We start from the raw sequence: 25,659 nt of genomic DNA, 5'->3' as shown, positions 1-25,659 counted from the left end.
GCGCGCGGGATTCGCGAGTCTTCCCTTGGTACAGTGTTTGTATACAGAGCGCCTTCGCTCAAGGCGCTTCACGTCGTGGAAATAAAAACGAAACACGGTGACAGCAGAATGGAACGATTTCGACGGCAGGTGCGTGAAAAGGGTTGGGGAACGAGTTAGCGCGATCGAGGGGTCACGAAAGTGTTAGGGGAGGGACGGGAAGGAGTGGAGGAGCGAGGATGAGAATGTGCGAGAGAGAGAAAAGGTAAACTTCAGGAGAGGAACCGCAGGGGGGTGACGGGGACTGATGAATGAACGGGGGAAGTTTATTCCAGTGGAGGGGTGCGGGACGGCGGTCACCGCGTCGCGCGGCGCTTTCAGATGCGCTTCTGCGGCCGTCTGGAACGCTCTTCCTTCCGATATGAGGAGGCCAACGGAGCTGTGAACTTTAAAATCTACGATTGAAAACTCATCGCTTCAGTACTGCTGTTCGGTGTTTAGTCTGTTGCCCTTCCCCCACGCCTCCGATGAGCATGGTTGGCTACGTAGGGCGCGAAAGAAGTTCAACGTGCACACGGACGGACGGATGACAAACGAGATTGGGCACGGCGAGGAGGAGAGACACAGCGAGACAGAGAAGGTGGAGGAGTAGAGGTGCTTCCTTGCGCTCTCCACGGAGGTGCAGAACGCGAATCCCTTCGAGGAGAATCCACAGAGCAGAGTCGCCTACAGCCTCAGCAGGCGGTAGGCTGGTGGGGGGGGACAATAGCCATAATAACAATTCAACTCTATTTGTTCGATCGGCGGCGGCGTCCTAATCCGAGGAATTTATTTTCCATCGTCAAGCTGTCGCAGAAAGCAGTGGACCACCCCTGAGCCGGAGATCGTCCCCTCTGAGTTGACAGACCGCTCACGCGCCTCGTGAGAACCGTGCAATCGCCTCCACGACTCCTCCACACGTGGAGGCGCTGCAGCGTCTCAAGTGCCATGCCATGGAGGCTCTGGTATAGAGCCATACAATCCTACAGCCGACAAAATCACAGATCAGAGATTTTACCATCCCCATATATGGTAATTGTGGATCGTGTTACGAGATTAATGGCATCGATTCCGCTCAGTCGATCCGTAACAAACACGCGTCAAAAAACACCGGAGTTTGGGGCCATCCATTGAGTGCTTAACGCAAAATCTGTCAAAACTTGACCCCTCCCCTCCTCCCTGTACGCACGCGAACTTTTTACACCCTGACCCCCCACCTGCGTACGTACGCCTGACGCACCCCCCCCCCATTCCCGAATCCTATAGAACGGCCGATATTTAATCCACGCAGAAACGATCAAGGTTTCATAATATTAACGTGTTTGGGCAAACAGATAGTCCACCGCCGGCTGCATTAAATAATTCAGTTGCGTACCTTGGCCACTTATTTTGCTGAGCCGCGTGATAGCTGCAGTCAGGGGCACGGTGGCATACAAAGAGTGACACCTCTCCCACAGTCCCACTTCTCCCGGTAGTACTTGTTGTCTGACAGCTGAAGGCACTGAACTGTGGCTCATTTGAAGACCAATGTAGACAAATTATTATCGAGGCTTCACCACCCCCCCCCCCCCCGTTTCCTATGCGTACTTAAATTGTCAGTCGACCCCCCCCCCGTACGCAAGCGTATGCGTTTGGGTTAACCTCCCCTCCCCCCTCCATGCGTACGTATTAAATGGAGATGGCCCCTTAATCACAATTTGCGGGTTAATTGCTGCGTCAATTCGTTACCAATCGATCCATGGATCGAGTAATGATGCGACACGCCCCTCCCCCCGCCCCCTTCATTGAATTGGCTGATATCAGCAAGATCGGTGATTCCGTGGCGGTCCGTTTTCATTGTGACCACATCGCCCGCAGTTCGTGATCTCCGCACGCGAGTGGCAGTCACGGACACGCAGGACAAACACATCTCCTGCACGCCTCCTAAGGGGGAATGAGTTCACTTTACAGTCTCTCTCTCTGATAATTAATCAGACGAGTTGACGCGGGCTGTGATTAATGAGATACGTTGATGGTGAGTTTAACACGTAGGAGGCTTTCACGACCAAATATTATCCATAATAGAGCGGGGCGGGGGGGTAGGTTAAATCGCGTAAATATGAATGTGTCATTAAACCCGCCACCAGCCGGCACAGCCAATTAGCAAGGTTTGTTGATGGTGCAATCTCTGTCGCAAGTGTGTTGTAACACATACTGGCTTTCCCGTGTCTTTAAAGAGATCAATTGACGGCGCTGGCTTTGTTTGAGAAGATGCGTTGATTGTACTCCCCCCGCCCCCCCCCCCCCCCGTAACAGATATAGACGTCGACTGCTCTCTCTCGCTCTCTCTCTCTCTCTCACACACCAACCACAATTGTTCGAGCTGCGTGGTCCTATATTTGGGTGTTTGTCCAACTCCACCGAGGAGTGTTCGTACCCAAGACGATAGAGTTAGCAGTGCTTTGTCTTTACAGATACGGTATTGTGTTAAATGCGCTGCCCTTCTTGCTTACGAAGATACATTTATGCGACTCTCCCTGTAATACGATGCAACAAAAAGCCCATAAATTCCACTCATCGGTTCCACCTGGGATGGTGTAACTTATTGCAGGTTTACATGTCTCTTTACGTGGCCAATAATGGTGAATTATATGATAACCATATGAAATAATTCACTATTAGCCGTGTTAATAGATCGGCACCACGAGAGTTTTGCTACTTTAGGTGGTAGCGGTTTCCACTCTGGCCCATGGCCCACAAGTACCTTAATAGGAAAAATAGATAACAAGCGACGTTTCGAGCAATGTCCCTTCTTCAGTGCACATAAGTAGAGAGTCCCAGTAGAGAGACACGGTGGATAATGAGGATTTGAGACTGCCCCCTGTCTACTAAACTATGTTTTTTATTTCACTGGGTAAGGCCCACTGAGCTAATTAGCTCTTTTTCAGAAGCGACCTGGCCACACGCGTTAGCTCGACGAAGTGGCTCGTCATCGTGTGGATGTTTCTAAACGTGGAGGGAACAAATGGAGGACCCCGGTTGAAAAATCCACGCGACCACGAGCAGAGAGAGAGAGAGACATCGCAAACTAAAAATACACAGCAGGCGTCGGGGTCGGCATCGAACCCGCGACCTCCTGCATACCAAGCGAGGTAGTTAACATCTCCTAGCCACCGTGTGTCCCGATGGCCGTTGTGTCTTTTTTTTTAACCGGCGTGCAGATGGAGCAGATCGTCCGTCGGATGCAGGCAGAGGAGGGCGGCGTCGCGATCCGTACCGTCAAGAGCTTCCTCACCAAGATTCCCAGCGTGGTCACGGGTAAGGGACACCACGCTGCAGTCCGCGGGGGTGTGGGGGTGGGGGTGGAGTGTGGTGTGGCAGGAGAGAGCACCCACAGTCGTAGGTCGAGGGATGTTTCTTGAGAGATTATAATCTCAAAAAAACTAAGATTATTATGTATTCTTGGTTCTTTCGGTAAAGCCACGTACATAGAATATTAAAATAAAAAATAATATTAAAAAAACTTGAAACGAAAAGAAAGAAATAAAAAAATTTACATAATAAAATCAATTTATTTTATTTTATTCTATCTAAGTGACTTTACCGAAAGAACCAAGAATATAAATTCCTGCAGTCACGAAAGTTTTAAGTCAAAATTTGAAGATTATCATGGTTTATCTTTTTTGAGAGATTATAATCTCTTATTATAATCTCTAAAAAAAGAAGATAAGCTTCAACATGATCAGGATTTTTGTCTTCATACTCAACACAATGCACACAGGCCAATGCAGTGCAGCAGCAGCGGCATCAAAGTAGATTTAGAAGCTACGTCGACGATGACCAGCGTGGTGAAGTATGGTCAAACAACCCCCCACGACCAATACGACGTGGGGAGCCCCCCCCCCCCCACACCCATCCAGCGGTAGAGTGACAAAGGGTCGCTCAGTGTAAACTCACTCGTATCAGCAGAGCGACCCGCTGCTAAAAACGATCACATTCCACGTAAGGCAAGGAACCCTATAGCCATGGAACAACCACTTTGCGAGCTGTCACTCGTGTGCTTGTTCCACGTTGACAAATCCACGACCGAGATTTGAACGTGCGCCTTGAGGTCGTAGGTCGCCTGGGTTGAAGGCTGATGGAAGTTCGTTTCCCGTCCGCGTGCAGGAACCGACATTGTGCAGTGGCTCATGAAGAACCTCAACACCCAGGACCAAGGTAGACGAAACACTGTACTGCCGCACGCAAAGACCCCCCCGTATAGCCTCAACAGACGGTTGGGGCAAGTGTTGTTAGCGAGCGCCTATGCAGGCCAACAGGGTTGTGCGAAGGGGTGGGCGGCCAGCACCCACGGCCGACCGCCTTTGTCATCCCCAGTGTCGATGTTTACACACCGCACCAGGTAGTCATTTGAGGCCGAGTCGACTTAGGGGAGCCCCAGGACAGATTCAGAAAATCGTCACCGTGGTGTTGGGCGTGAGCGGGAATCGAACTCGATTCGCCGGGTTCGTAGCGCAGCGTAGCGATAACCGTTGCACTACGTACGGTCATTCACTTCTCACACTTACTCTCGCCAACTGAAAAACAAACACGCTCTCACGCACACATTTATTCTTAACACCGACTCTCTCATTCATTCCCTCATTCATTCCCGTACTCATCCTCTAACGCACTCAAGTCAGTCACTCTTCCACCCACCTACTCGTTCATTCATTCACCCACCCGATCATTCACCCACTCATTCACTCACCCGCTCGCTCACCCACCCACTCGTTTCATTCACCCACCAACTCGATCACCGTCTCCCTCCAAACCAGCCCTCCCTCCCCCATCGCCATTAACGGAGTGTTGCAGGAAGTGCCGTCGGCGAGGACCCATGAAGGCGAACCCGAGTGGGTGCGATGTCCAGCACCCCACCCACCCACACGTCACACGTGTGGCTGGTGCTACCGCCCTGATTGTGAGTGTGAGAGACCCCCCCCCACTCACCCAACCCCCCCACCCCCCCGCGCTATTCCCACACAACCCCCTCCCTCTTGGATCCCCCAGCGGAGGCGCTGCACCTGGGCACGCAGATGGCAGCCCACGGCTACTTTTTCCCCATCTCAGACCACGTGCTGGCGCTCAAAGACGACGGCGCCTTGTACCGATTCCAGGTGCCCTCTCTCAACCCGGGGTAGACATTACTTGGTGGGGGGGGGGGGGGGGGTGCTGGGGTGGGGGGGTTGTGTGTGGGGGGGTGCTGGGGTGGAGGGGTTGTGTGTGTGTGGGGGGGGGGAGGTGGTTGTGTGGGGGGGGGGGGTATTGTGGGTGGTGTAATAACCAAGAAGCGCAGACAGCTGTGATCGCGAATGATTGACAAGGGGGCGACTAACTTCAAGCCACGCACACATGCATCCTTGTGTCGCTGTACGTACACTGTGAGACCAGTTGCAGTTAGCGAGCACCTATTACGCAAATATAAAGGCCCTCCTTCGCCCCACACCTCCATGTAGCTTACGGACTGTTGGGGCTGCTGGCGAACATCCATCACGGCCAGCATAACGCCAGGCACTGATGGTTGATGTTAGACACCGCACTCGGTACACATTTGCGGCTGAGTCGACCTGGGAGAGGCCCAGTAGCCGTTCAAATGCCACGCGCCACCGATGTTTGCCACGAACGGGAATCGATTTTGACACCGCCGGCACCAAATTGTTGGCAAGTCCACTCAGCTCCAAGTCCTCCCGAAGCGCATCAGCCCATCTCTTCTCGAGCCCATTAAGCCCCATCTATCCGGCCAACCAGAAGCTGCTTGGGTATGCGGTGGCTGGGCACGCGGACTACGCGACCCAGCCAACGCAGCCTCGATTTCCGGACGAGCTCATTCATAGAGCAATGCACGGATCTTGGCCAGGACGTGCGAGCCCCTTCCACACAGTCCGGCCTGGCTGGTACAAGACAAAGATCCCCCTGTTATGCCTCAACAGACTTGTTGAGGCAAGTGCTGTGAGCGAGCACCTATGAAGGCCGGCACGGTGCACCTACCGGTGGGTGGCCAGCGCCACGCCCGACCGCCTTTGTCTCCCCAGTGGCGATGTTTACACACCGCACCAGGTACTAATTTCAGGCCGGAGTAGACCTAACACACGCGCGTACACACGCACACCAGCCCCCTCCCTCCGTGTTCATGGAGGAGAGACGCAGCCGCGATCATAAATGGGAAATGAAAGAATGTCTAAACAGCGCCTCGGGATAGGCGGCAGTGAACGCATCACATTGGCCGGGAAAATCCATTTAGCGTCACGCATTTCGCCTCCGAGTCTCCCTCTGGGGCTGCTGAGTTTGTCTTTACGACCGAGTTTCAAACGCGAGGTGGCTCACCTAGCGACCGGTGATGGGAGTCGAACCGGGTCGCGTCCGGGGTTTGAAGGCGCCGCGCGCAGTGAACGCTCCCGGATCCTGGCGCGCAAGTTCGCTCGCCCCTCGCCAATCGGATCATCGTCGTCGTCGTCGTGAGCCGTGCATCTATCCACTGCTGCATCGAAGTCGCCCCACAAAGGTCATCGACCATGGTGTGTCCACGGTTGGATGAAGGCCTCGCCATCATCGTGGGCCGACGGTCTATCCACTGCTGGATGAAATACTCCCAAAAGTCAGTATGGTTAGCGATGCTCAGGATGGTGCATGTATAAGAAACACGGAGGTTGACAAAGAAAGTGTGAAGAAATATCAAATATAATGAAAGGGCGCAAAGAAACGCTGAAGGGTGGTCGGTTGGACTTTTGATTTTCGTTTGACATTTGCAGTGGGAGCGCTTAGCCACGCTATTACAATCGGAATAGGATAGAAAGCACTCGTGAAAATATCTGGTCCAACTGATTTCGCTGTAAATCCCTTAACATACTTTTACGCTTTTAATTCAATAAAGAAATCCCTTAATACACGATAACGCTCGAACGGCAAAACCAAGGGCACTTAGTCACACCATTCCAACTGTAATAAACTAAAGTAAGCTATGTTTTATTTTAGCAGGTAAGGCACATTGAGATATACAGTACAGCTCTTTTTTAGGATGCGACCTGGCCACAAATTATAGCTCAACGAAGTGACTAATGTGGAGCTGTATAACAGCAGTGGATAGATGTTTATAAATGTGGAGGGGAAAACCGGAGGACCCGGATAAAAATCCACGTAACCAGGGGGAAAGAGACACACAAACTCCAAATATATAGGCGTCAGGGTCGGGATCGAACCCACGCTATCCTGCATAGCAGGCGAGCTCGTTAACGCCTCTCCATCGTGGGAAGGAACTGTGAATATTTCATGAGGTCAAAGAAACGTGGAGAGGTGGGGGTGCATGCTGGGAATTACACTGAGAGACGAATAGAGGTCGGGCATGATGCAGCCTGACTGACAAGGAAAGTAAACACAATTGGGCTCGGGAAGGACACGTCACGAGAAGTGATGGGTGAGACCGCTGACGGAATGACAGTCACAAGTAGGGGGAACACGGCCCGAGAGGATGACCAGCACCAACGATGGTTGCGACGACGAGATCAGCTCATCCAGTTCAACAATGTTTGGCATCACGGAGCCTTCATCCAGAAGTGGATTGGTCATGACGGATGATGATGATGTTGGTGGTGGTGGTGGTTAAGATCACACGTGTGATATAACATGTGGTGGTGGTGGTAATCGTGGCTGACTCGTTCTTGCAGAATCCATATTTCTGGCCTTCCAACTGCTGGGATCCCGAGAACACAGATTACGGTGAGGGGCTTCGGAGCGAGTTAGAGGCACAGAGGGGCTTCCCGAATGAACGCGATTGAGAGAAATACATCATGATAATTGCTTGGGTTTTTTTTTTACATAGTGCCCTCCTACACGTCGTGACGTCTCAGAGCACTTGAACGAAAAAACATATATTTAATAATATTTTTATTTTAACAATAATTTTTATGATTTAAACTTAGTACTCACGTGTTGGTCGTGAGCGGGAATCGAACTCGAATCCCGGGTTTGTAGCGCAGCGCGCTAACCGCTACACTACCGCTTCCCATAATGCACACACACACACATATACCTACTATAATCACCCAAGAATGTCTGTCCCTAACGCTCGTGACGTCACTTCACATAGACCAGCCCCCCTCATTAATATTCATGAGCATGTGACGTCCTGCAAATGAACACCCACCCCCTCCCCTCATTATTATTACCTACTATAATGAGCCAAGAATGTCTGTGTGCAACGCTCGTGACGTCACTCCACGTCGACCAGCCCCCCTCATTAATAATCATAAGGTGACGTCCTTCAAATGGACACCCCCCCCCATTCATAATAATTAGCGGCGGACGTCACTCCACATGGGGGGGCGAGGCGCCTCCTCCCCCCTCCTCGGCGTCAACTGACAACCCTCGCTACAAAGGCAGAACCCTCACGTCACGTGATCTCCGTAACGCTGTTGTTGAGACATCAAAGTAAAAAGGACGTCGTGATGAACAAGGGATTATAACCTTTACATGAAATAAGTCTGTGTCACCGCGCCCTTACAAATTGCACACGAATGGATGCAATGAATATCACATCGTGGTCTGCTTTTCGCTTGCAAGTTTCAGATTTACTGCAATACACCAGTCCTTGTACGGGCAAAAGACTAGTTTATATATAAACACGCACACACACCTGCACACATATACATAACGCACACACACACACAACGCATTCCGGAATAAGTGCTCTTTGCGAGCACATGAATGCAACACGTGCCTCTGTGTCTCTTCGCGTGCCTCTGTCTGCGTCAATGTGTCAATGCGTCTCAATGTCGATGCTGTGTGTGTCCGTGTCTGCCTGTCGCTCCGTCTCTGTGCCTCGGCGTGTCTCCGTCTGTGTCCGTGTCGCGATGTAGCCGTGTATCTGTGCAAGAGGACAATGCAGAACAAGGCGAGGTTGGAACTCGCGGATTACGAGGCCGTGAGTCGCACGCGCACGGCCGTCTTTGTCTCTCCAGTGCCGATGCACGTCACCGCACCGCTCCTGGTGTACACTTAAGGCTGGCTCCAGCTAGGGGAGGCCCACGACATGGGTGAGATACCGCTGCGACCGATGTTAGCCGCGGCCAGGGGTCAAGCCCGTACGCACAGACACCAAAACCACACGGACACCAGGTATGGACGTACGTTGAACTTCTTTCGCGCCGTACGTAGCCAACCGTGCTAATCGGAAGTGTGGGGGATGGACAACGAACTGAACACAAAAAGCAGCTCTGGATCTAGAACACACGCAGAGCCGCCGCACAACCTTTAACAGACTGGGCAAGTCATCCCTGTTGAATTCGTGAGCAGCTTCCATCGCCTGGCCACGACGACTGCATCTGTATGGTTATGGTTGTGGATTGACTGGCAGATGGCCACACACACTCATCTCATCTGCATGCGAGGTTGTTACGTTAGTATTCCCAGTGTAAATGCTACACCGCTGTAATGATCTAGAAATGCACGCGCACGTACAAAGAGAAAGATCCCCCGCATAGACATAAAAGGCGTTTGTAGCACCTATGAAGGCCGGTACGGCACAACTAGGGGGTGGGTGGCCACCACCACTCTCTGCCGCTTTGTCTCCCCAGTGGCAATGTTTACACACCGCACCAGGTGCTCATTTGAGGCCGAGTCGACCTAGGGAGGGCCCAGAACCGGTTGAGATAAGTGTCACCGGTGTTGGTGGCCGTGAGCGGGAATCCAACTCGGGCGTCCGGGTTCGCAGCGTGCACACACCTGCACGCACACGGCAACATGCGCACATATACTCCAATACAACTCATTTGGTGAGACTGCGTTGGCTAGTGGTGTGAAAAATATAACAATGAACGCATTACATTTTGATTTAAAGCTTTCGTGACTGCAGGGATTCATATTCTTGGTTCTTTCGGTAAAGTCACGTATAAGGGAAACAATAAAATAATAAAAATATTAAACAATAAAATTCTCACGACATTTCGACTGCAACACAATCAATCATCATCAAGTGTGAACCACAGCAAGAAATTTTGAAAAAAGTGGCGGTTATTTTTAACGTTAAAAATACGTTAAAAATAACCGCCACTTTTTAAAAATGTTCTTGCTGTGGGTTTCACACCTGATGATGATTGCTTGTGTTGCAGTCTAAACGTCGTGAGAATTTTATTGTTTTATATTTTTTTAATTTTTATTATTTTATTGTTTCCCTTATACGTGACTTTACCGAAAGAACCAAGAAAATGAACGCATTCTTCAACAGCACCGCCTTAAAAGAAAAGTGTATAAGAGGCGACGTTTCAGGCGATAGTCCTTATTTGTAGCGCCTGTGCTACGGAGAAGGGCCATTCCAACACAAGGCATGCATACTATGGTGATCAGAGTGATGATGATGATTATGGTGATTACGATTATGATGACGCTGAATAAATTGGTACAATATTGTGGTGATGATGATGATGATGACAGTTGATGATGTTGATGTGAACCCATCTGCAGGAGAGCTTAGCGCGACTGCAGAGAGCGTTCGACCGCAAGTGGGAGTTCATCTTCATGCAAGCGGAGGCACAGGCCAGGCGAGTCCACGCACCAGAACCCAGTCCCATCCAGAATCCAGTCCCATCCAGAATCCAGTCCCATCCAGAATCCAGTCCCATCCAGAACCCAGTCCCATTCAGAACACAGTCTCATCTAGAACTCAGTCTCATTCAGAACCCAGTACCATTCAGAACCCAGTCTCATCCAGAACCCAGTCTCATTCAGAACCCAGTCTCATTCAGAACCCAGTCCCATCCAGAACCCAGTCCCATTCAGAACCCAGTCCCATTCAGAACTCAGTCTCATTCAAAACCCAGTCCCATTCAGAACCCAGTCTCATTCAGAACTCAGTCTCATTCAAAACCCAGTATAATCCAGAACTCAGTATCATTCAGAACCCAGTCTCATCCAGAACACAGTCCCATCCAGAACCCAGTCCCATCTAGAATCCAGTCTCATCCAGAACTCAGTATCATTCAGAACCCAGTCTCATCCAGAACTCAGTCCCATCCAGAACCCAGTCCCATCCAGAATCCAGACCCATCCAGAACCCAGTCTCATTCAGAACCCAGTCTCATCCAGAACTCAGTCCCATCCAGAACCCAGTCTCATTCAGAACTCAGTATCATTCAGAACCCAGTCTCATTCAGAACCCAGTCTCATCCAGAACTCAGTATCATTCAGAAGCCAGTCTCATTCAGAACCCAGTCTCATTCAGAACCCAGTCTCATTCAGAACCCAGTCTCATTTAGAACTCAGTCTCATTCAGAATCCAGTCTCATCCAGAACTCAGTATCATTCAGAACCCAGTCTCATTCAGAACCCAGTCTCATTCAGAACTCAGTCTCATTCAGAATACAGTCTCATCCAGAACTCAGTATCATTCAGAATCCAGTCTCATTCAGAACCCAGTCCCATCCAGAACCCAGTCTCATTCAGAACTCAGTATCATTCAGAATCCAGTCTCATCCAGAACCCAGTCTCATTCAGAACCCAGTCTCATCTAGAACTCAGTCTCATTCAGAACCCAGTCTCATCCAGAACCCAGTCCCATCCAGAACCCAGTCCCATCCAGAACCCAGTCCCATCCAGAACTCAGTATCATTCAGAACCCAGTCTCATTCAGAACCCAGTCTCATTCAGAACCCAGACCCATCCAGAACTCAGTATCATTCAGAACCCAGTCTCATTCAGAACCCAGTCCCATTCAGAACCCAGTCTCATTCAGAACCCAGTCTCATCCAGAATCCAGTCCCATTCAGAACTCAATCTCATTCAGAACCCAGTCTCATCCAGAACAAAGTCTCATCCAGAAGCTAGTCCCATCAAGAACCCAGTCTCATCCAGAACTCAGTCCCATCCAGAGCCCAGTCCCATCCGGAACGAGAACTGCGAAGCTCAATATAAACCAATAAAGATGTTGTTATTATTGTTCTGATCACGGCGAGGTTTAAGAAGAGAATGCCGCGAATTCCGAGTGGTCGCATGTCTCGCGCGGCGCCCAGGGTCGACCGCAAGAGGGAGAAGCTGGAGAGGAAGGTGATGGAGAGCCAGGAGCGCGCCTTCTGGGATGTGCACAGACCCGTGGTGAGAGGCCCTCACTCGGCTCAACGTCGTCTCCCTCTCGGTGGAGTAGCACGGGACGAACGTTTGTCAAACACGGAGCACGGACGCGGGGATAATTCTTCCGTGTTAACATTTAGAATCATTCTGCCTTCGGTGGTGCCACCGTTCCTGTGCCACCACCGTGGCCGAATGCACGGGGGACTTCATCCCCGCACTGTGCTTTTGGTTGTGGACTAAAAAAAAATATCGCAGAACGACGGACAAACACCTTTCACCAAACCCATAGTGCAAGTAGCATGACGACGACAACGACGATGGTTTAAAAATGCTGTCGTTCAGCCAACCGACAATTGTGTTCCGTCGTGAGCAATCGCAACCAACCACAACCAAACACTCGATGAAATGTTTTGAGCACTCTGCGGGTCAGCCGGCGCCCTCTCAAAACACAAGCTTGCCTTTTTTTGGAAAGGGGAACTTTGGGGCAAATTAGTTTTTGGTGAACTGGTATGTTGAACTTAGCTCGCACTGTACGTAGCCAACCGTGCGAATTTGAGGTGCGTGGGAAGGACGACAACCGAAACGCGAAAAAACAGTTCTAAATAAATTCGTCTTTAATTTTGGTTTAAAAGCGCACGGCACCAGTGGCTTCCCCATATCGGAAGGGAGAGCATCCCGGGTGAATCTGTGACAGGCATTGGTCGGTCAGATTTACCATTCCCTTCGTCAGAATTTCCATTCCGACGGGCGACAAACTAATCACCATTGTCGGTGATGGATACGTGGTGGGTGGGGGGGGTGGAGGAAAGCGACGTTTGGGCCCACGGCGTGGGATCACGGGGAGGCTGCTCGGGATGCGAGCCCGGGCCGCAGCCAGACCGCCCCCACCCCCCTGCCACCCCCTCGTGGGAGCGCTGCCTCCAGCCACTCATTTGCATACTGATGAGATAAACGCGCCCTTGCACGGCACCGTGTGTATGCGTGCGCGCGTGTGTATGTAGATGTGTGTGTGTGTATATATGTGTGTGTATATATGTGTGTGTGTGTATGTAGATGTGTGTGTGTGTATGTATGTAGAACCCAGTCCCATTCAGAATCCAGTCCCATCCAGAACCCAGTCCCATCCAGAACCCAGTCTCATTCAGAACCCAGTCCCATTCAGAACCCAGTCCCATCCAGAACCCAATCTCATCCAGAACCCAGTCTCATTCAGAACTCAGTCCCATTCAGAACCCAGTCCCATCCATAGAGTCCCTGTAGATGTGTGTGTGTGTATGTAGATGTGTGTGTGTATGTAGATGTGTGTGTATGTAGATGTGTGTGTGTATGTAGATGTGTGTGGGGGGAGCGGTGGTGTAGCGGTGAGCGCGCTGCGCTACGAACCCGGCTACTCGGGTTCGATTCCAGCTCACAGCCAACACCCAGTGACGATTATCTGAACCGGTCCTGGGCCTTCCATAGGTCGACTCAGCCTCAAATTAGTACCTGGTGCGGTGTGTCAACATCACCACTGGGGAGACAAAGGCGGCCGGGCGTGGTGTTGGCCACCTCACCCCCTCGTGCGCCGTTCCGGCCTTCTTAGGGGGCTCGCTAACAGCACTTGCCCCCAAAATTATGTTAAGGCTATACGGGGGATCTTTGTTCATGTCTTTGTGTGTATGGAGCTGGATTCGAGCTCACGGCTGACGGCTGTGGAGAATATTTGAACCGGTCTTCACCTGGTGCTGTGCGTAGACATCTGCATTAGGGACAATGGAGAATATTTGAACCGGTCTTCACCTGGTGCTGTGCATAACCATCTGCATTAGGGACACAAAGGCGGCCCTACACACCCTCGTGTGGTGCTGTCCTTCATAGGTGCTCGCTAACAGAATTCGCCCCAATGCTGTAGTCTGTTAAAGGCTACGCGGGGTATCTTTGTCGTTGTAGATGTTTGCGTGTGAACGTGTTTAGTGGTGTGCTTGTGAGCTGTGTGTGTGTGGACGTTTCTGCTTAGGATAGCTGTTAGTCTTCCTGACAACGAACGCTTGTGTTGCGATCGAAACGTCGCAGTTTTTTTGTTATTTTTTGTTGTTATTTTCTTTGAACTTATCTACGTGACGAAGAATATAGCTCTTCATTCTGTACGCGGCAGAGTTTACCCAACGACGAGTTGATTCTTGACCACGGCTCACATGGATATTGTTGGTCCGGTTACCGACCCGGACAGACTCATGATAAACCCGTCTTTGTCACCATCACCCACTCTCGTTGAACATATGTCTAAATCACAGTCGCTCAACGCTGTCCTCTTTCGTATTCGTACGATCCTTAAACTTATTTTCTGACTCCGGACTGCCTTATTGCGCTAGTTTACCCAGGAAAGCCTCACCGAGTCTCCATTATTTTCTCAGGATGTTCCCACCAAGTATTCGCAGTTAGGAGCCGGTGTATTTAAAATCTACTTCAGTCATTTCTTTTTTCCAAATTGAGCCAATTTGGACCGTGAATACCGCAACTGGAACCCCCCCCCCCCCCCCCCCACGGACCCCGAGCGTGAAGAGCGAAACGGTGACAAACGACGGATAGAAAGCCCTCTGCCTCGTGCACTAAAAGCCAAAGCCATCAACAGTTCACGGACGACGGCGTTGTGGGCCCCTTGGGTTCTTGGGTCACCATCAAACGGTCCCGAAAGAAAGCGGTGGCTTCTGCATTGTGCTCGCCTCTTCTTCGGTGACCATTAATTTGATCGTGACCGAAGATCGAGAAGACCACAGTGCAGTTTTCTTTCTTCCAGGAACTGTTGACGGTTTTTTCGCAGAACGCGCGAGAGGCAAGAGTGCCTTTTTTTTAGAAGTTTCTGTCTGTTATTTGAAACCTATGGATGTTTGGCCCGCGCAGATGTGTCCGTTACGATCGTGAGTTTTTCTCGTCATTTACCAGACGTTTGATATGATGATTCGGGCAAAATGCGTACAGACGATTCGGTTACGGGCAGTACAAACGAGACGGTTCTAAAGAAGGTGGACGGACAGTAGAGACAGAACAAAACGCAACAACGGAAAATCCATTTGAGAGAAGTCCAGACGAGGCACCGCAAATGGAGACGGGGCAGCACACGCGAGACGTGAGCAGTCGTTGATTGGAGCCTCACTGTCAAAGGTTGGTCTTCCGACGTGTCGAGCCACGAGTCTAGACGCGGTGTCGGCGATTGGAGGATGAGAGGGGGTCCCAACCACCACGTGTCCCTCTGGCACCACCCAAGTTCACTCGCCTTCTTAGCGATGAATCGCCGTTATGGTGCCACGTCCCGTACACAACAGCACTGCTGCCCCCCACTCCCCTTAGACAAAAGCACTACTGCTCCCCACCCCCCTAGACAACAGCTCTACTGCCCCCCACTCCCCCTAGACAACAGCTCTACTGCCCCCCACTCCCCCTAGACAACAGCTCTACTGCCCCCCACTCCCCTAGACAACAGCTCTACTGCCCCCACCCCCCTAGACAACAGCTCTACTGCCCCCCACTCCCCGTACACAACAGCTCTACTGCCCCCCACTCCCCCTAGACAACAGCTCTACTGCCCCCCATTCCCGTAGACAACAGCTCTACTGCCCCCCACCCCCCTAGACAACAGCTCTACTGCCCCCCACTCCCCTAGACAACAGCTCTACTGCCCCCCCCACTCCCCTAGACAACAGCTCTACTGCCCCCCACCCCCGTACACAACAGCTCTACTGCCCCCCACTCCCCCTAGACAACAGCTCTACTGCCCCCACCCCCCTAGACAACAGCTCTACTGCCCCCCACCCCCCTAGACAACAGCTCTACTGCCCCCCACCCCCTACACAACAGCTCTACTGCCCCCCATTCCCCTACACAACAGCTCTACTGCCCCCCCTCCCCCTAGAAAACAGCTCAACTGCCCCCACCCCCCTAGACAACAGCTCTACTGCCCCCCACTCCCCTAGACAACAGCTCTACTGCCCCCACCCCCCTAGACAACAGCTCTACTGCCCCCCACCCCCCTAGACAACAGCTCTACTGCCCCCCACCCCCCTAGACAACAACTCTACTGCCCCCCACCCCCTACACAACAGCTCTACTGCTCCCCACCCCCCTAGACAACAGCTCTACTGCCCCCCACTCCCCTAGACAACAGTTCTACTGCCCCCCACTCCCCTAGACAACAGCTCTACTGCCCCCCACTCCCCTAGACAACAGCTCTACTGCCCCCCACCCCCCTAGACAACAGCACTACTGCCCCCCACTCCCCCTAGACAACAGCTCTACTGCCCCCCACTCCCCATAGACAACAGCTCTACTGCCCCCCACTCCCCTAGACAACAGCTCTACTGCCCCCCACCCCCTAGACAACAGCTCTACTGCCCCCCATTCCCCTAGACAACAGCTCTACTGCCCCCCACCCCCCTAGACAACAGCTCTACTGCCCCCCACCCCCTACACAACAGCTCTACTGCCCCCCACCCCCCTAGACAACAGCTCTACTGCCCCCCACCCCCCTAGACAACAGCTCTACTGCCCCCCACCCCCCTAGACAACAGCTCTACTGCCCCCCACCCCCTACACAACAGCTCTACTGCTCCCCACCCCCCTAGACAACAGCTCTACTGCCCCCCATTCCCCTAGACAACAGCTCTACTGCCCCCCATTCCCCTAGACAACAGCTCTACTGCCCCCCATTCCCCTAGACAACAGCTCTACTGCCCCCCATTCCCCTAGAAAACAGCTCTACTGCCCCCCATTCTCCTAGACAACAGCTCTACTGCCCCCCACCCCCCTAAACAACAGCTCTACTGCCCCCCACCCCCTACACAACAGCTCTACTGCCCCCCACTCCCCTAGACAACAGCTCTACTGCCCCCACCCCCCTAGACAACAGCTCTACTGCCCCCCACTCCCCGTACACAACAGCTCTACTGCCCCCCACTCCCCCTAGACAACAGCTCTACTGCCCCCCACCCCCCTACACAACAGCTCTACTGCCCCCCATTCCCCTAGACAACAGCTCTACTGCCCCCCACCCCCCTAGACAACAGCTCTACTGCCCCCCACTCCCCCTAGACAACAGCTCTACTGCCCCCCACTCCCCCTAGACAACAGCTCTACTGCCCCCCACTCCCCCTAGACAACAGCTCTACTGCCCCCCACCCCCCTACACAACAGCTCTACTGCCCCCCACTCCCCTAGACAACAGCTCTACTGCCCCCCGCCACTCCCCTAGACAACAGCTCTACTGCCCCCCACCCGCGTACACAACAGCTCTACTGCCCCCCACCCCCGTACACAACAGCTCTACTGCCCCCCACCCCCCTAGACAACAGCTCTACTGCCCCCCACTCCCCCTAGACAACAGCTCTACTGCCCCCACCCCCCTAGACAACAGCTCTACTGCCCCCCACCCCCCTAGACAACAGCTCTACTGCCCCCCACCCCCCTAGACAACAGCTCTACTGCTCCCCACCCCCCTAGACAACAGCTCTACTGCCCCCCACTCCCCTAGACAACAGCTCTACTGCCCCCCATTCCCCTAGACAACAGCTCTACGGCCCCCACCCCCCTAGACAACAGCTCTACTGCCCCCCACCCCCCTAGACAACAGCTCTACTGCCCCCCACCCCCCTAGACAACAGCTCTACTGCCCCCCACTCCCCTAGACAACAGCTCTACTGCCCCCCACCCCCCTAGACAACAGCACTACTGCCCCCCACTCCCCCTAGACAACAGCTCTACTGCCCCCCACTCCCCCTAGACAACAGCTCTACTGCCCCCCACCCCCCTAGACAACAGCACTACTGCCCCCCACTCCCCCTAGACAACAGTTCTACTGCCCCCCACTCCCCTAGACAACAGCTCTACTGCCCCCCACTCCCCTAGACAACAGCTCTATTGCCCCCCACCCCCCTAGACAACAGCACTACTGCCCCCCACTCCCCCTAGACAACAGCTCTACTGCCCCCCACTCCCCCTAGACAACAGCTCTACTGCCCCCACTCCCCTAGACAACAGCTCTACTGCCCCCCACCCCCTAGACAACAGCTCTACTGCCCCCCATTCCCCAAGACAACAGCTCTACTGCCCCCCACTCCCCCTACACAACAGCTCTACTGCCCCCCACCCCCTAGACAACAGTTCTACTGCCCCCCATTCCCCTAGACAACAGCTCTACTGCCTCCCACTCCCCTAGACAACAGCTCTACTGCCCCCCACCCCCTAGACAACAGCTCTACTGCCCCCCACCCCCCTAGACAACAGCACTACTGCCCCCCACTCCCCCTAGACAACAGCTCTACTGCCCCCCACTCCCCCTAGACAACAGCTCTACTGCCCCCCACTCCCCTAGACAACAGCTCTACTGCCCCCCACCCCCTAGACAACAGCTCTACTGCCCCCCATTCCCCGAGACAACAGCTCTACTGCCCCCCACCCCCCTAGACAACAGCTCTACTGCCCCCCACCCCCTACACAACAGCTCTACTGCCCCCCACTCCCCCTAGACAACAGCTCTACTGCCCCCCACTCCCCCTAGACAACAGCTCTACTGCTCCCACTCCCCTTAGACAACAGCACTACTGCCCCCCACCCCCTACACAACAGCTCTACTGCCTCCCATTCCCCTAGACAACAGCTCTACTGCCCCCCACCCCCCGAATCCGAGAGGAGTTGGAGCCAGGTCTGAGCAGAGAACGGCGACTGTGAGATGTTAACTACCTCGCCAGGTGTACAGGAGATCGTGGGTTCGATTTTGACCCTGGCGCCTGCTGTATATTTGGAGTTCGCGTGTTCTCTCTCTCTCCGCGGTCGCGTCTATTTTTCTCCAGGCCATCCGGTCTTTCCCTCCACATTTAGAATGAACGCGCGTTCAGCGTATTTTGCCGCTATACATTTCCACACGTGATAAGCCACCACTTCGTTGAGCTCTCATTTGTGATAGCCAGGTCGCTTCTGAAAAAGAACTATGCAACTCAGTCGGCCTTACCTTTTAACGTAACATTTTTTATTTAAGAATACAGTAGTTAGTGGCGTAGCGATTGAGTGTGTAAGGTGCAACTCTGCACCGGTGTCCAGGGACCGGAGGAGGGCCCATGCCAACCGCGCTGAGCACGTGGACAGACCCATGGGCAAGAGCCACGCTCTGGGCGACAGTTGCTTTAGAGTCGCTCCGTTGGACGCGTGGCAGAACGGAGGAGGGCAGCTTGCCGAGGCAGACATCGGAGTGACAAACCAGAGGTCGGTTGATCAAAGGGCAGACGACGTAAAAGTGTGGTGGTGGTTGGTTGGTTGCTATAGCCCTGGTGGTGGTGATGCGAACGTATGAGCGCTTCTTTAAAGGTCCGGGTGTCGACGGTTTAACAAGGCGATAGCTCATAGGCAGCTCGCGGTGAAACTGCAAGAGCAGACAGTGAACACTGAGTTGTCGCAACTGTGCAATAGCTGAGGAATCGAGCATAAGGAAGGAAGCGACGGCAAGGTGTGGTGGCATTGAAGGTATTGAAGGTATTGCCCGTGGTGACTCCCGCCCCCGCCAGCCCGGCTGCGTCAACATCCTCGAGTTGGACATCAAGAAGTCAAGTCGCAAGATCAACTCGGGGCGAGCTCACAAGGTGCGACCCCTCACTCTGGCGTCGCTGTCGAGTGTGCGGGCGGTGCAACTGCGCCGGGTCCCAGGCCCCATGCATCTCCACAATAATATGGCATCGGACAACGGTGCTCCGTTTCATTCCTTTTCACCGGGCCCCATGCTCTAACCACGCTACTCCGCTGTCTCGCTCCTCCCACCTCCTTTCCCGCGTTGTGCATGGAGACGCGACAGCTGTCGCCACACGGCCTAAGTCTCCGATGTGCCAAGTGCTGCCCGCCATGCCCCCATCCTCCCTTCCCACGCAGTGCCGGATTATCCCAGTAGCACAAGTAGCTACACATGCTACAGGCCCCGCACTTTCAAGGGCCCCGCGCTAAATGCTTTCAAGCTATCAATTCCGTTATGGGACCTCCTTTGCCAGTACCAAAATATGCTGGCAACAAAACAGGTGTTGAGATGTTAAAACACCAAACTGAAACCTTTCACAAGGAAGCATGGTCTAACACCGATTGAGACGAGGCTCAAAAGAAAGCTGTCTCTGGTGTGGACCCATCAGTTTCAAAGACAATGCATATATTATCAGAGTATGTTTTTGTTTGCATTCTGACCACAAGTATTGTGGTTAATGCAGACATGATTCCTTGTGAAAGGTTTCAGTTTGGTGTTTTAACTTCTTAACACATGTTTTGTTACCATAAAAAAGGGGAAAACCTGTTCTCTATCAATTTCGGTTCAGTGATTCTGCACTTGCTCTATTACTATGCTGCCTTCAACTTTTATAAACGACTGGGTGTTAAGGTTAGCGATTTGTCGTATTATCTGGCTGTATAGTAAATGAAAAAATACAGTTACTTTACTATGCAAGTTAAAAACTTGTTTGAATATTTGTGTGTTTTTATTTAGGGCCCCTTTATTACATTTTCTACAGGCCCCGCACGAGCTTAATCCGGCACTGTCCCCACGCCCCCCACACTGACCCCGTCTCCAACGTCCCCCCCCCCCCGCTCTCCCCACCGCCCCCCCCCCCCAAAAAAAAACCTAAAGTCTGTCTATGGACTCAAGGAGGAGGGACGGGCTGACGGATCTCCACCCTCGCCGCCTCCAGATGTCAAACGGCCAAGCGTGGAGGAGCTCAAACGGCAGGTAGGGTTTACAAACACGTTGTGTCCCACGCGTTATTGATTCACTGCTAGATGAAGGCTTCCCCATGTCAGTGTTAACCACGATGGTCAGTGTGGGTTGGTGAGGAGGTGGGGTGGGAGGGGAGGTTGGTGCCAGGAATGGTTCAGTATCACTCGCCAGCCACTGCCCTTAGCCATGGCTGGGATTTGAATGAATGTGATTGTGATGATGATCGTGATGATGATAGTGATGGTGACGATGACGTCTCCGTTTCAGGTGCGGTTCATGCACGCGCAGATGGAGCGGCACGGCATGAAAACGTCTAAAGTGGCGGACAGGTAAGTGTGGGGGAGAGATCAAGGAGAGGTAAGTGTGGGAGAGAGGTCAGTGTGGGGGAGAGATAAAGGAGAGGTAAGTGTGGGGGAGAGGTTAGTGTGGGGGGAGAGGTCAGTGTGGGGGAGAGGTAAAGGAGAGGTAAGTGTGGGAGCAAGATAAGTGTGGGAGCGAGGTAAGTGTGGGGGAAGAGGTAAATTATAAGCAGAGGTGATGGACACCTAAATGTGCGGCATGGTTAAAATGAATGGAAATGCTCACCGACGAAGCCAGAATACGTAACAAAGCGGTATTGTTGTACAAGAGAGGTTCAGTAAGGGCAACAACTTCCAATAATTCTCTCTCTTGTGAGTGTGAATTCTTTTTAAAGAAACCGCGAATTACATGGCGCATGACGCCCCAACTGGACATCTGTGAAAAGAGCTTCACAGCTCATCAGATTCCCTTCCAGTATAACTACATATTCTGATTCTGAATCGTGGTGACATTCACCAAATGGGTGGAGCAGCCGCACTGAGACAACAACAACAAACCACGCGAGGCCTTAGGAATTCCCCAGTCAATTACGCGCAGCGTGCCCGATGTCCCTGTCCATTTTCAAATATTCAACGGGGCAGTCGGTTTTTTTTCTTTCTTTCGAAAACGCAACTTCTGAGCTATTTATGTGATTGACGTTCCAAACCCGTGTCCCTATGACTTGTGACATGTAACCATTTCCGACGTGCCCGTCATCCCAAATCAACCTCTCAGTTCGCCCGAACCACTTTTGTTCGAATGACAATCGCGCTCGGATCCTACTTGCAGTGAACGTGTCCATGAAGGAGTGTCGCTTCTTCGGTACGTTTATCGTTGCAGCCTCAGAAGACGCAAAATAAAAATAATAATAGCGAGCCGCACTGCTGCGTCCTTAAATCTTGACATAAAGCTTTCGTGGCTGCAGGAATTCATATTCTTTGGGTCTTTCGGTGAAGTCACGTAGAGAGGTTGAAAGAAAATATATTTTTAAAAAACTACGACGTTTCGATGACGATCGCTTGTGTTGTGGTCTAAACGTCGTAGTTTGTATTTATTCTTTTCTTTCAACCTATCTACGTGACTTTACCGAAAGACCCGAAGAATATGCTGTGTCCTTGTTCGAAGGAGCCTGCAACCGTGACACGTCTGCCATCTGGTGGCAACAAAATATGGAGAAACATTGCACGCTCGCCATCGTCGCAGCCACCATTCAACTGGCACGATAAGCAAAATAGAATCGCAGTGTGGATATCTGTAGGATAGGGGTGGGGGCTAGACCGCCTGTCACCTCCGATGAGCACGGCTGGCTACGTAGGGTGCAAAAGAATGTCAACATACATAAATTTAACTATGTTTATTTGACCAGGTAAGGCCCGCTCGGCCACAAATTACAGCTCAACGAAGTGGCTTATCACGTGGAAATTCAGAGCAGCCAAATACTCTTAAAGTCTAAACGCACGTTTCTTAATGTGGAAGGGTAAACCGCAAGTCACGCAGAGAAATCCACACTATCACGGGGAAGAGAGACACGCAAACTGCAAATATACAGCAGGCGTCAGGGTCGGGGATGGAACCTCCTGTAGACCAGGCGAGGTAGTTAACGTCTCGCCACCGTGGCGCGTCCTTGCATACCTGGCGTGCAGCAATGGCAGTGAGCGGAGAACCCATTCCAAAGCGCTTGCTCCCTGACTGACTGCCCCCCTCCCCTCCCCCCCGTTGATGCCCTAGCCTCATCGCCTACTCGGAGCAGTACACGGACTACGACCCGTTTCTGACGCCGCCAGACCCCTCCAACCCCTGGGCATCCGACGACGCCAGCTTTTGGGAGCTGGAGACCAGGTGCGCCCTGGAGACAGGCCCCTTGCACACTCCCGACAACTCTCGACCGCCGCTCGCCATCACTCACCACCACCACCAGCAGACACCTTCTGTGCACCCCACCCCACCCACCCCTGACCGTGCCGTTGTCTACCGCCACCCCCACTCCGCCGTGCAGAAAAGAGCCGAGCCACCAGCGGGTGCTGCGGTGGGGGTTCTGCATGGACGAGGTGCTCAAGGACTCGGTGGGGCAGGAGCAATTCCTGCGATTCCTGCAGTCAGAGTTCAGCTCTGAGAACCTGCAGTGAGTGAGGGAGCTACGCAACCGGACACCACCTCCATCACGATTAGCTCTCTTATGCAGAGCGTCACTCTTATTTTGATTAATTACGGACCTCACGTCTCATTCAATACACAACCTCCACCTCATCAAATTCCAGTTTGTCCTATCCAAGTCAAAACTCTCATCTCATCCAGGAACGACACTTTCTCAGCCAATACAGAACGCTTACCTCATCCAGAGCAGAAACTCTATCTCCTCAAAAGAGTCATCCAACGCACAATCCTTTTTTAATCCCACACAAAACCCTGAGATGATCTTAACCCCAAACCAGATCTACAGATTTTATAAACTTCCATTACAAGTCGATTCCTGGTCTCATCGAATAAACCCCTGCAATACGGTGACGTTGGGTGGTCGAGATCGCGAGTTCCAGTATACCTCTGCAGACCACTGGGACATTGTGGCACGCGTAGAGATAATAATGCCAGATCATACCCGTGTGCCGTGCCCCAGGTTCTGGGTGGCTGTGCAGGAACTTAAGCGCCTGCCGCTGCGGAAGGTGGCAGATCGTGCCCGGGAGATCTGGCAAGAGTTCCTGGAGCCTGGGGCACCCAACACCATCAACCTCGACTCGCACAGCTTCGAGCGCACAGCACACAACGTGCGGGAACCCGGCCGATTCGCCTTCCAGGATGCGCAGGTCTAGGCCGCATCTCCCCCCTCCCCCCACCGTCACGTGCCGCAGGTCTGCCCTCATGTGAGATCAGACAGGGGTATAGTCGTTCCATCAACGGATTGGCTGGTGACTGAAACAGCTTTGTAAAGGTTGCGGTTGTGCGAGTGTATGTAATATAACAATCCAAACTTTCCCTGGTTTACAATCCAGGGAAAGTCAGAATTCTTCCCCTGAATCGAAAGATCCGAGTGACATGGCAAGTCGTGAGTGGCTTCAGCGCTACTAGCTTAAAGTTCACTCCCCATGATCACATGTTGGCATAAAACCATCTTCGTTAATAATACGTTTTCTTCCTCTACAGTTTCTAATTTCCCATGTGTTTAATATGGTGACGGACTAGTAAAAACATGCAGACTGCTTCCACGGAGTTGTGGTGCTTGTACACCACTGACAGGATTCCTTAGATTTCGATTTAAAGCTTTCGTGACTGCAGGGATTCATATTCTTGGTTCTTGCGGTAGTCACGGCGAAGGGAAATAATAAAATCAAAACAATAAAATTCTCACGTTTCGATTGCAACACAAGTAACCATCAAGAAAATGTTCTTGCACACCTGATGATTGTGTTGAAATCGAAACGTCGTGAGAATTTAATTGTTTTATTTGTATTAATTTATTATTTACCTTCCACGTGACTTTATTGAAAGAACCGAGTATAGGATTCTTTAGCTTTACTTAAAACTTTTAATTTCCATGTCCGTGTTGTTTCCATCAATCAAATGTTTGTTTCAGCTTTGTCAAGTGTCTGAGGTTGAAAAGTAAAGTGTTGCATACCGATCTTAATTGGTTTGCATTGTTATTCTTAGCTCTTTCGGTAAAGTCACGTTGAAGGGAAACAATAAAATATATATAAAACAATAAATCAAAATTTGATTTGCATTGATTCTAGATTTGAAGTTTTCGTGACTGCAAGAATCCATACTCTTTGGTTTTATTCGGTAAAGTCACGTAGGTAAAAAATGTAATAATTAAATCACGGCGTTTCGGAAGCAACACAAGCTTCCGTCATCAGGCGGGACAACCACAGCAAAAAATATTCTGTAGTGGGCAAAGAGAGCTGTTTGTGAAGTGATTACATATCAAGTCAGAGGTTTGCATTGGCCTGCGTTATTTCAACAGGAGCACATTTACATGCTGATGAAAACGGACAGCTACGCCAGATTCCTGCGGTCCAACAACTACCAAGAACTTCTGGCGGCCAGAAAGATGGTAACCAACACTGCATTAAAATGACCATTTTTACATTTGAAAATTACTGCAACGTTTGTACATTTACAGAAATATTAAATGCAAGCACCCCGGTTTTAGTCTAATACAGCATTTTTTTTATATTTAATGTCCTAATTTTCCAAGTCTGACCACGACCAAGACAGACGGACTTCGTTTGAGAAGTTCACGCGGAATGTGGTGGGTCACACACACGTTTTCTACACAACTTTGGAGGACAAATGTCAGTCACCTGTACAAGTGTATTTTGGTGAAATGCGTTAAGGCAGAAAACGGTTTGTTTCCTTGTGCACAGAAAAGTATGAACTTGTTTTGAGGTGTTCACCCGAGGGCAGAGGTACAAAGGGTCCTTGTATGCGCGTTGCTTTAATAGAGCAGCATCATTATTCCACTGTCGGCTCCACTCCGTCTGCTCCGTGCATCTACCCATTTCTTCCAAACGTCCACAACA

At 51.8% G+C, this 25,659-nt stretch overlaps 1 protein-coding gene across 4 annotated transcripts in view; it reads left to right on the top strand.

The window, feature by feature from the left end:
- The window catches only part of LOC116939431 (regulator of G-protein signaling 7-like), a 56,936-nt gene that overhangs the window by 29,985 nt on the left and 1,292 nt on the right, over positions 1-25,659 (top strand). For 2 of the 4 annotated variants that reach the window (XM_032947746.2, XM_032947749.2), the window contains exons 2-16: positions 3,219-3,315; positions 4,165-4,215; positions 5,047-5,153; positions 7,698-7,749; positions 8,889-8,953; positions 10,492-10,568; positions 12,036-12,117; positions 19,623-19,697; positions 20,720-20,818; positions 21,074-21,135; positions 22,874-22,984; positions 23,142-23,267; positions 23,760-23,946; positions 25,101-25,190; positions 25,335-25,388. In XM_032947746.2, coding sequence (XP_032803637.1) covers positions 3,219-3,315; positions 4,165-4,215; positions 5,047-5,153; positions 7,698-7,749; positions 8,889-8,953; positions 10,492-10,568; positions 12,036-12,117; positions 19,623-19,697; positions 20,720-20,818; positions 21,074-21,135; positions 22,874-22,984; positions 23,142-23,267; positions 23,760-23,946; positions 25,101-25,190; positions 25,335-25,388 — 1,335 coding nt within the window. Of the gene's footprint in view, positions 1-3,218; positions 3,316-4,164; positions 4,216-5,046; positions 5,154-7,697; positions 7,750-8,888; positions 8,954-10,491; positions 10,569-12,035; positions 12,118-19,622; positions 19,698-20,719; positions 20,819-21,073; positions 21,136-22,873; positions 22,985-23,141; positions 23,268-23,759; positions 23,947-25,100; positions 25,191-25,334; positions 25,389-25,503; positions 25,546-25,659 lie in introns of all 4 variants that reach the window. The other 2 variants (XM_032947748.2, XM_032947747.2) reach the window with 2 other exon arrangements.

The sequence above is a fragment of the Petromyzon marinus genome, chromosome 6 (assembly GCF_048934315.1).
Source record: "Petromyzon marinus isolate PM22_M1 ecotype Great Lakes invasive population chromosome 6, UKy_Petmar_22M1.pri1.0, whole genome shotgun sequence".
Taxonomy (NCBI): domain Eukaryota; kingdom Metazoa; phylum Chordata; class Hyperoartia; order Petromyzontiformes; family Petromyzontidae; genus Petromyzon; species Petromyzon marinus.
This window is presented reverse-complemented; position numbering and strand designations above follow the sequence as displayed.